Source organism: Marmota marmota, unplaced genomic scaffold, assembly GCF_001458135.2.
Source record: "Marmota marmota marmota unplaced genomic scaffold, marMar, whole genome shotgun sequence".
NCBI classification, from domain to species: Eukaryota; Metazoa; Chordata; class Mammalia; order Rodentia; family Sciuridae; genus Marmota; species Marmota marmota.
Genome location: NW_026000068.1, coordinates 15,095,835 through 15,107,379, shown reverse-complemented (window position 1 = coordinate 15,107,379; position 11,545 = coordinate 15,095,835). Strand labels below are relative to the sequence as shown.

General features: G+C 39.5%; 1 protein-coding gene across 4 annotated transcripts in view; it reads right to left on the bottom strand.

Moving 5' to 3' along the window:
* The window catches only part of C6 (complement C6), a 79,297-nt gene that overhangs the window by 4,955 nt on the left and 62,797 nt on the right, over nt 1-11,545 (bottom strand). For all 4 annotated transcript variants that reach the window (XM_015490475.2, XM_048814026.1, XM_048814027.1 and 1 more), the window contains 3 exons: nt 10,910-11,098; nt 6,043-6,133; nt 3,331-3,572 (listed from right to left, as the gene is read on the bottom strand). In XM_015490475.2, the coding sequence (XP_015345961.1) occupies nt 3,331-3,572; nt 6,043-6,133; nt 10,910-11,098 (522 nt within the window). The remainder of the gene's footprint in view (nt 1-3,330; nt 3,573-6,042; nt 6,134-10,909; nt 11,099-11,545) is intronic.

The window sequence follows — 11,545 nt, the reverse complement described above, 5'->3', positions numbered from 1 at the left end:
ATCCATATTCCTCTTATTTTATATATATATATATATATATATATATATATATATATATATATATTTGAGAGAGAGAGAGAGAGATTTTTTTTTTTAATATTTATTTTTTAGTTCTCGGCGGACACAATATCTTTGCTTGTATGTGGTGCTGAGGATCGAACCCGGGCCGCACGCATGCCAGGCGAGCGCGCTACCACTTGAGCCACATCCCCAGCCCTCTGTTTATATTTTTAATGATATTTTTATGTTACATTTTTTCAGAGAAAAAAAAAACTTAGAGTTAGTACAAGAAGAATGCTGCAAAATGCCTTCAGGTTTTTTCTACCCAAATGATTGTTTCTGAGAGAGCTGGCATTGGGTAATGGTGTTAACCAAGCACCCAAAATATGAATAATAGAGTTTTTAAATCTATGAGATGAATTAAAAGTGTTTACAACTGGGCAATGTACATACAGGGCTCTGTTTTTCTGTATTTTGTGTGAAATTGTTTGGTTCAGATGTGGCATGAAGGTCAGCAGTTCCAGGTATTCACCTCCTGACCTGTGGCCATTAAATGGCCTGTTCATCTGTGCCACTCGTGTGTACCCTCTCTCATGGGCCAACCTTTTGGCCTGTCAAAGAAGTTGAATCTTGATGAACAGCTTTACATGGATCAGGAAGAACTGGGTTTGGGTAATACCTCTTTTCTTTTTGGGACTGAGCTAATTGGGCCAGAAAATGAAAGAGAGAGCAAGAGGAACCCTATGATTTCTGCATTTCTTCTTGTAAACTAAGGAGGTTTTAGCAAAAGTTAGATGTAACAATTCAGCAAGTTCCCATTGGATACTTTACCTGCAGATTTGAGATACATTTTTGAAAATGTATTGCAAGGCAAATTTAGATGCCTATTTGAATTCTATTAATTCCTAATCTCTGACCATCTTTGTGTTTTATATGAAGCTTAGTTGGGGCTATTTCAGGGTCAGACTTCATCTTACATCAAATGTACTGCTGTGAAAATCCTACTTCCAAGAAATTCACAAATGTACTGCCAATAGCAACGAACTTATGGAAAATGGAGATTTAGTGCCTCTTCTTAAGAATTAAATTGGCAGAGATAGGAGCATGATTTTGAGACTTGGTGAAGGTGTGGGAGGACAGTCTCTATTATGTGTTTCAGATTGGAATACAATATGGTAAAATCATCTCTGGAAAGCAAGCTGATGCATTAAATCAGTCAAAACTTTATTCCTAAAAATAATACTTACTTAGAAATTCTATTTTCTGAGTTTTATCCTAAGGAAATAATCTTAAGTTATATATCTCTCTGTGTGATAGATTTATCTATCGTAGCACTGTTGACAATAGAAAAATGCAGGGGGAAATTCAAGAATCAAAACAAAAATTGGTTAAATAAATCACAGAATGCCCATTTTGCAGAAATCGAAAATTATATGGAAGAATAACAGATGATGATGAGAAATTTGTTTTATGATCTATTAAGTGAACAGCAACAATTTATATATCACATAGAAAGTAATTATATTTTATTTTTTAAAATTTGCACTATGTGCAGGGTCACCCCTGAGGTGTGCAAGGCCCCAGGGATAATTTTTATGAGGGCATCTGTCTATATAAATAATCAGTCACCCAAATTAGTGTGTCAGCACCATACCAGTAGTCCAATATTAAGTAATCGTGAGCAAGAAGACCCTACCAGTTAGTAGGAGCAATCTTGGTTGCTCTCTGGGAGTGAGGATCTACCTCTGGGCTGGAAGTGGCACCATAGGCATGAGTCACACAGCTCTGGGGGCATTTGGTTGATTTGCATGCATGGTGGGAAAGAGAGGCAGCAGAGGGTTGGAGAATTTCTATAAGAGAGAAACCAAGCCGGGGTCTCTATGTACTACTGTTTGCTCAGGGTATCTACTTGAAAAACATTGCCAGCCTTGGCTGATTCCAGGTACTGGAAGATATATCTAGCAATTGTTATCTATGTGAAACCTAGTCCTTCCTGGACTACACTGTTGGCCCCTTGTATGTTTGAACCATCCAAGAAAAAATTAGACAATTCTGACCTGAAGCATGAAATCAGAGAAATGCTCTTCTCACTGGTGTTAGAGTCTGTAAACAAGTCAAAATAACACCTGGCATTTTGCCAGGGGAATGTTAGAGTTCGTAAACAAGTCTGGATGGTGCCTGGCAAAATGCCAGAGGGAGTGGTTTGAGAAGTAACAAAAGCGAGCCATTAAGTGTGGAGATTCCTGATTGGTTGACTGATGTATCTAGTTTATGTTAATTAGATAAGCTGTGTGGAATGTATAAATACTGCTCCTGTCCTGCAATAAACGGCTCCTACTCCTGCTGTATCGATGTACACAAGTTATTCGTCACCCCCCGATTATTTTGCTGCAGCCGGACTGTGGCACACTGGGATCTAAGGTTTTACTGATTTCACTTGAATAGAAAAGAAATTGGAAAGATATACATCCACATTACAGTAATTATTTCTAATCATGATGGTTTTGTGCTGTTTAAATCATTATTATTATTTTTTTTTTTGTATTTGGAATTGAACCCAAGGCACTTTAACCACTGTGTTACATACCTAGTCTTTTTAGTTTTTATTTTGAGACAGGGTCTCTCTAAATTGCTGAGAGTCTTGCTAAGTTTCTGAGACTGGCCTCAAACTTGAGATCCTCCTGAGTCACTGGAATTACAAGCATGTTTCCCCACCCCCTCTTCAACAGATAAATGGCTAAAGAAATTGTGGTATATATACACAATGGAATATTACTCAGTCTTAAAGAAGAATGAAATTTTGGAATCTGCCAGTAAATGGATGGAAGTGGGGAATATCATGCTTAGCAAAATAAGCCAATCCCAAGGAACTAAAAGCTGGATATTTTCTCTGATATGTGGATGACAATTCACAATAAGTTGAGGGGTGGGGGCTAGGTAAGAATAGAAGAACTTTGTATTATATTGAGGGGAGTGAAGGGAGGGGAGGGGGTATAAGGAGGAAGGATAGTAGAATGAATTGAACATTATTACCATATGTACATATATGATTACACTACCAGTGCGATTTTACATCATGTACAACCAGAAGAATGAGAAGTTATACTCCATTTATGTGTGATATGTAAAAATTCATTCTACTGCCATGTATTACTAATTAGGACAAATAAAAATAAGTTCAAAAAAATTTTTCCCCCCCAAAATGTATTTTTTTTAATTAAGGAAAGGTTAGTTTTAAATTGATGAAGTGTAAATACCAAGATACACCATACCGTCTGAGATACATCATCAGGGATAGCATGTCTAGGGACAGTTGTGGCTATGGCTTACCTGAACATTTTTCCCAGTCGTAGCACGTGTCATAGCCACAGGGTTCCTTCTTTGTGCTATTGGATGCAAGTTTTATCCTTTCAAGTCTCCATTTTAACTGTGGTCCCTCTTGGCAGGTACCAATATGCAGGAAATGGAGTTTCTGATTATTTAAACATTTCTCCGCCAAAAACTTACAAGCAGATGAAGTCAAGTAATGGCTGGAATCCATATCAAACACACAGATATCTTCTGAGTAATGACTGCCCAAGGAAGGAAAGCAAGCATTTATATATGAAGATCCGAAAACATAGATGGCACTTAGTCGATTTAATACGTAAACTTACCACCCAGTTTTCTTCCCTCATTTTTTTTTTGCCCAATTTCCCCACTTTCAATCCCTCATTGCATCTTGCATGCTGCCTGGGATTCATTTTTTTAGTCTTGGTATTCCTCCAAATTGACTTCAAGCTAGTCAAAAGAATGCAGTAATAAAGATCTTCCATAGTTCGACTTCAAACAACTTTCTTTTCTAAAATTATTTTCTCATTTTCCTAAACATCTCTTTATCACCTGATGGTTGCTTTGATTGTTTTCTTGACTGCTAAGATAATTCTTCCTTTTCTGCCATCCAGCCCTGCTCAGTCGGCACTGTGTTATCTCTCTTCTCTACCTATGTATATCCAGCTCAGTGTCTGGTGACATTTTCAAGTTCACCCAGATCAACCCAGCCCATGACCTTGAGTAGCTTCTCTGAATTCTAAACTACTCATTAAATTGAAACATCAACTTAGAACATGTAATATGGATTCTAGAACATTATATTGTTTTTCAAGCGTGTGCTGTGATTAAGAGGATGAACATTTAAATCGTTCCCCATATAACTTGTTTCATCTTCCTGAATAGATAGATGGGGCCTGTTACCATCCAGAGGTAACAAGTGGCCACAGTTTTTTTTTTTTTCTCTTGTTGAGAAATCAAGTTCTCCTTGATTATTCCAAATTTGAGTTTCTTGTCCAATGTCAACCTTAAAGTCAACATGCCAATATGAAAGACTGTTCCCAGGAACTAGAACCCCAAACTGAGAGCAAAAAGCTGTGGCTCCTGTAACACCTTAAACCCCACATAAAAAAAGATTTGAAGTATATAGGAGGTGGGTGGAGAGGAAAATCAGAGTTAAAATAGGATTTCCAGGACACAGCTTGTATTCTCAGGATTTGGTATCACACAGAAAAAGAAAGAAGCTTCCTCTGATTAAATAGACAATGTGAATGTCCTGTGTATCTTCCAGAAGACCATCTACTGGTGAGGAGACTGTAGTGGCAAGAAGCCACATGAGGAGGGTAGACAGAGTCACCTTTGGGCTGAATTATGTCATGGAGTTAGATGGAAAAGCACCCTGTTGGGGCTGGGGCTGGGGCTCAGTGGCAGAGCACTTGCCTAGCATGTGTGAGACACTGGGTTTGATCCTTAGCACCACATAAAAATAAATAAAGGCATGCTGTCCTTCTACAACTACAGAAAATGAATTTAAGAAATTAAAAAAAATTGATGAATAATTTCAATCTTTTAAAAATTAAAAAATAATGAAAAAAGAAAAGCACCCTGTTGGACTCTCCAAAAACAACATTTGCATCCTCACACACAAAAAAAAGATCTGAAGTATATAGGAGGAATATGAGAGCCCAGAGGAATATTAGAGCCCAGTCAAAGTAAAGCGTGAAATATTCCCAACTGGGCAGAGTCTTGGCTTTCTACCTAAGCATCCATTCTTTCACCTCTTCAGTAATTGAACTCTAATTTTACTCAGAATGGTCATGTGTCCCACTAAAGAAAGACATTCCTTGCAGGTGCCTGTGGCTCTGGGAATAAGAAAAAGTTAATGAGATAGAAGCAAAGGGTAAGTCTTCTGGGAAAACTTAAAAGGAAAGAATGCACTCTGATTTTGGTCTCCCTTCCTGTTCCAGCAGTTTTGACTGTGAAATAATTTTAAGGATGGCAAAACTGAGAACAGAAAAGAAATTCTGTCTTATGGAAAATGGGGGAACCACCAAGCCAGCTCTGGACCACCCATCTCTACATTTATTTTGTGACATAAAAAAACAATCTTTTATCTTCAGTGAATGCTACTTTGATTGCTTTTAAATTCAGCCCAAACTACCCCTTAAATTAACGAGCAATGTTGACACTCCAGTTTTGTTTAGTATGGAAAAGGCAGTTAACCAACAAAGAGGAGACAGTCATGGAAGTCATGTGAGGACATGTCATTTTTCTTCTTTATGATTCCCAGCATGAAGAAAAAATAATCAAGTGGCAAAGATGTGTGTGTGTGTGTGTGTGTGTGTTTGTGTGTGTGTGTGTCTGTGTGTTTGAGGTCCATGATCACACCACTTCCTCTATTTACTTCAAGTTATTGTAGTTGCAACCTTTTCCTGTTCTTAGTAGGGGAAAGGAAGGCTTTTTAGCATAGGTGAGTTTGACATTTTAAAATGGAGAAGAGTAATTTAAAACTGAAGTGAAACTGTTAAAAAAAAAAGCTATGCAAACTTAGGGAAATAGGCTGAGAAATAATTTTAAAATTTGCTGCCCAGTGGGGAAGGAGCAGTTCCATAGAGCACAGGGTCATCAGTTATGTGAAAATTAGTATGCCTCATGTGTGTGCGTCAGGAGCTCAGCTTTTCCATCCAGCCAGAAAGACAATTTTTTTCCAGTTTGCCAACACAATCCACTTACCCACAGTCTTCTTCGGGAGACATACAAATGCATTCAGATCCTGACTGTTTTTGACCTGGCTGACAATGCCCTTTTAATTTTGTCAGAATATCTGAAACAAAAGAAAAGAGAGAAAAGAACAGTGCACAGCGTGGATTCCCGTTGATAAGCATGAATTTAGGAGAAAAACCAAGGGCCAAGGGTTCTCATTTATCTCCTAGAGTTCAATCATTCATTTCAGCTTCTTCAAATAGGTTGTCATGAAATATTCCTGCTGAAATGTCCTTTCCAGCTCACCTACACAGTCATTTCCCATCCAGAAATGCTCTGAAGTTCAGAGAACTAAAGAAAATAAATTGATGGAATTTTTGTTCATTTGTTTTTCAAGTGCTCATTGAACATCTGTGATGTTCCCAGCACTCTGCTAGGTTCTGGGGATAGTGGGTTGGGCAAAACCTGACCTGGTCTGTGCCCACAGAATTTGCAGTCTTGTGGGGCAGGCGGACATTGATCAAACACAATAATACATGTAGAATTGCAGCCATTATTAAGGCTATTAAAGAGAAAGCATATAATCAAGCAAATTGACGTAGTGGAAAGGTTAGGAATGGCCAAATAGGGAGGAAGACTGTTTGAAGCAGAAGGAACATCACGTATGAAAGTGCTCCCCAGGGAGGCAGCATGTGACTTTCCTGGAACTGAAAGAAGGGCAGGTTGTTGTGGTTGAAGTGCGGAAAAGCTAAAACATGAAATACGAAATGGCCTGAGAAGCAGGAATGTGGTCAGCTGTGCACAGTATAACAAGGGCCTTTTTCTCTTCATTTGCTAAGCAGTGGAAGGTCTTTGACCGGGTTTTAAGCAGGGGGTGGTGTGAAAAAAGTCAAGTATGGGTTTTGAAAAAGAAATGGATCCTGGCTTCTGTGCAGAGAATAGATTTGGAGAGGCATGGGGATTCAAGAGAGGCATGTTAGAGGATCCGTGGGGCTATTATGGTAATTTGGGTGAAGGGGATGGTAATTTGGGTCAAGGTGCCCTAGGTGAAGTGAAGAGAAATGGATGCATTTGAGTTATACACAGCATGTTAAAACCAATGATATTACATATTATGGTAAGTTGTGAGGGCTTTCAAGTATGATCCTTAGGTTTCTGATTTACATAAGAGACTAGGCATTGTTGTCTTATCTGAATGCAAAATTTTAGATGATGCTTAGTTTTAGGGAGAGAAAGGAGACGAATGAACAGTCCTCCTCTACATTTGTTGAATTTATGGTATCTTTTAGGGGAAACCAAGGGGAAAACCTTGGTTACCTTTGTTTATACTGAGGCCAACCCAGAGAACCTTTAGACTGGTTCTGTTGGGCCTGAAACTGACCTCCTGAGCATGTTGGATGAAACCAATGAAGCCAGAATTAGACAGGCAGAGAGGCAAGGGTCAGATCCAGAGAATGGAGGCATTGAAATGTTAATTCCTTCAGAGCCCTTCCTCCACCATCACAATCTGCCCCTCTTGCTAAGGTAACCTGTCCCAGGGATTGTCCCTCTTCTCAGGGAGTTGTTAATTACCATTCCTTCCTGACTGGATCACTGCTTCTGGCCCCTTGAGCCCCCTGTTTTCCACCTTTTGGCCATCCAGCTGAGCTTTCCTGGGCCTAGTCATACACTTCTTGGGATACCAGGATACCAGCTATGGCCCTCCTCTTCCTCCAGGGAGAAGTCTATGTTCCCGTTTTAAAATAAACCCTGCTTTATATGCTTGCCTCGTTGTGCTTCTCTAATGTTATACTTCAACATGTGAGGGAGCAAAAGTCATCACCGGTGATTGGTGGTATCACCACCTTCTTTGATCTGGATCTAATGAATCCGACCCCCACAGGACTAGAATGGCCTTTGGGAACCAATTAATTGTCAAAGGTGGAAAACTGGCAGTGTGAAGAAATTGTCATCGATTGCAGGACAGAACAGTGGGCTCAACCCACAGTCTCTCCTCTTAGCCTATTAGGTGGAAGGTCTGAAAAAGGAAGGAGAGGGGTTTAGGCAAAAATAAAGATTGGAAAGATCCATAGGTTTTCCTCTTCACAGCTATTTCCATTCCTTACTATTATCCTCTGTTAAGACCCTCATTCCCTCTGGTGAAGTCTGGCCCAGAACCTTTATAAACATAGAGGCCTGTAGCTCTGGAAAGTGGCAGCTACTAGGATTTGCAATGACATGGGATTGATCTTCTTTGGTTTCTTATAGAGTTTTGCTTCTTTGCCCTTTGTAAAGGCCAGAAAAAGGCCCCAAAGAGAACCAACTGTCGAGTGGCCCAGAGCACTGCTCTGTCACTGCTGGTTTGAAATGGTCAGTGGCCACATGCTAGGGGCCTTTGGTCTTCCCCACAGCCTCACGTTGAAGCTGCTGCTGGCTCTAAGCTGCCCACCATGTGCAGCACAGGGGCAACTTGGAAATGAGCAATTCTTTCATCTTTGACGTGCTGAGGGCAAGAGGATCTTCTGAGGTGCTGCTGGAGGTGTTGGGTTCTCAGAAGGAAGAAAAAGAAACTGCAGCATCTTGCTTCTTCATGGGTAAAACCCTTTTTCACACTGAAAGAATCAAGAATCTTTCCTGGCTATGTGACAGCTTAAAAGTCTCTTTACCTCCTGAGTCCAGGTTGTCCTGCAAAGGTGGTTGATAAATCATTGCTTTGAACTATGAGAAACCCTGCGTAGTGAAACGTTGCTTTGGGGAGCCTGGTGGTAAGAGGGTGCCCAGGGAACGCCCATTTGCAAGATGATTCCTGTTGATGGGGAAGTTCTCTGTTTGTCATGGAACTCACTAATTCAAAAAGCTTTGATTTCTAAATCCCATCCTGTCCTGAGGTAGAAGAGATGGGCACAACCTGCTAAGCCCAAACAACTTGTTTTTCCCATCTTCCTTCTGTTTTCCTAAAGAAGCTTTTCACACTCGGTCCTTTCACTGTACCTTCCCAGCAAAATGACTGCTCGGGCCCCATTTTGTGGTTAGATCCAGTCTCCATCAAAGCTGGACCATCCAACAGTGTCCCCTGCTTTTCACTAACAAATGAGTCTAATCTTATTTCTATAGTTCTAATTAATTTTCTTGGTCTAGCTCATCCCTGTGTAGGTTAAGCATCCAGCCGCTGCACTGTCTTTTTCTTTCTCTGACTGCTTTCCTTAGTCTTTCTGTCAATATTATGTAAGATACGATATTCACTTCCTTTATACAGATACAGAGCATGAGCAGACGTCCCCAGCCCCCACACCAGCTGACTATCTCACACTGAACTTGCATGGATTGAGGGCCCTTCTCTTCTAAAATTTTGCATTATTTGATTTCAACACATCTATGTGTTTCCTGAGAGTCAGCTTTGTTTGTTTTCAAATCTACTTATGCCAGATATCGTTGTATAAATTGATTCAATACATAAATTGGCAGAGGGTGAGAAACAGAATTTTTAAAATAAAAACCAAGGTGAATTTTTTGATCAAGTAAATAAAAGAGATTTGCAAAAGTCACTTTTGAATTAGTTGTGGATGAAACCACTGAAAGATTTAGGAGAAGGTATACAAAAATTCAAAACATTCTCTAAATATTTTGCTTTAAAAATGTTTTAAAATTTTCTTTTCAAAATAATGGTTCTCACCTCTAGTAGAACATTTGGATTAGCTAGGAGAGTTCTTATTAATTTTGCTTATTTTGATTAGAATTTTTATTAATTGACACACAAAAATTGTCCACATTTATGCAATCTCATGTGATGTTTGGATACATGTATACACTGGGTAATGTTTAAATTGGAGTGAATAAATCTATGTCATCAAATAGTTGTCATTTCTTTTTTGATGAAAACATTCAAAAACCATTCTGACTAGAGGATTGAAAAAAAAGAAAGAAAGAAAGAAAGAAAACCCACCAATGCTGATCCCATTTTAGCTCAATGACCATAGTCTGAAGAATGTGTCTGGAGCAGATTTTTAGAAGTTCACCATCTGGAGGTAAAAACCTTTGTTTTAGAGAAGTTGATACAAAAAAAACGTAGATGATTGTTATGGTTTAGATATCCGGTGTCCCCCAAAGGCTCATGTGTAAGACATTGCAATAAAGTTTACAGGAAAAATGATTGGGCTATGAGAGTCTTTCCCTAATCAGTGCATTAATTTCTTGATAAGGATTAACTGGGTGGTGACTGTAAGCATGTGGGTGTGGCTGGAGGAGGTGAGACATTGGGGGCATACCTTTGGGGTATTTATTTTGTCCATCTCAGTCTGCTTCCTGGTGCCATGTCCCCCAGCTGTTTTTCTCTGCCACACTGTTCTGTTATGATGTTCTGCCTCATCTCGGACCCCGAGGAATGGAGTTGGCCATCTGTGGACCTCTGAAATCATGAATCCCCCCAATAAACTTTTCCTCCTCTAATTGTTTTTTTCAGGTCTTTTTAGTCATAGCAGTGAAAAAGCTGGCTAAAACAATGATAAATGAAGTTCATTTTGTTCAAAGAGCGTTAGGAAATTTCTGTTTTAGGTTAATAGTAACATGTGTACGTAATTTAGTGTATTTCTTACTTCTTTATGGCTCCCCTCTTGAACAAAAATTTCAGTTAGCCTTCAATTTATGTTGTTTGATGAGAGATCTTCAACTTCTTCTAAATATTAAGGTTTTATATTGGAAGAAACTCGAACTCACCCTATAAAATTTGAAGACATCCACTCAACCACTTACTTATTATTTGCTGCCTGAAACCATCTACGTGGGGTAGACTATGACCTAGCCTTCCAGTGGAATCTTCTGCTTTCTGACTCCAAAACACAATGAAGTAATAGCACTGTTGTAGATATAATCTCAGGGATCTTGGCCTCATCAGAATTCTGAATCCTGAGCTGCTACTTACCTTTTTCACAGGCGAGTGAGTTTGAAATGGGTGGTGTCCAGGAATCCCCCTGGCATGTGTACTGTGATGGCCCAGCAATCACAAAACCTTTGGGGCAGGTTAGCTCAATGGATTCCCCAATTTTATATGTTCTCTGGAATGGTGTAAGGGTCAGGTCTTCTTGGACAGCTGGCTTGAGACACTCTACCCCTGCAAGGAGAGCAATATTTCAGATGTGGTTAGCGATGCAAACGACTGTAGGCAGGTTGTTTATGACTCAAAAGGTGATGTGACTGAGATTTGTTTAGCTGTTTCCCCTGAGACAATTCTCTGAAAAACTTCTGTGAGTCCTGGTATCTGAGATTGCTTTCTATCGAACTGAGTCCAGACATATCCAACTTTCATTAGTACATCACTGGGACCTTTTACTTTCAAAGAACAATTTCCTTTCCTTTTCTATCTTTTGGGTTTTCCCCAAAGTGAGTTACCATGTTTTGAGTGGCACAGAGGTAGAACATTATAATTGACACTAGTCTTAACTCTGATGCAACATATCCCATAATAATGCATAGGGTCCCCATTTGGGCATTTTTGATTATCAGTGTTTACTGTAGCATGTCTGTGCACAGGACCTACAAGCTCATTCATTGTCTCAGC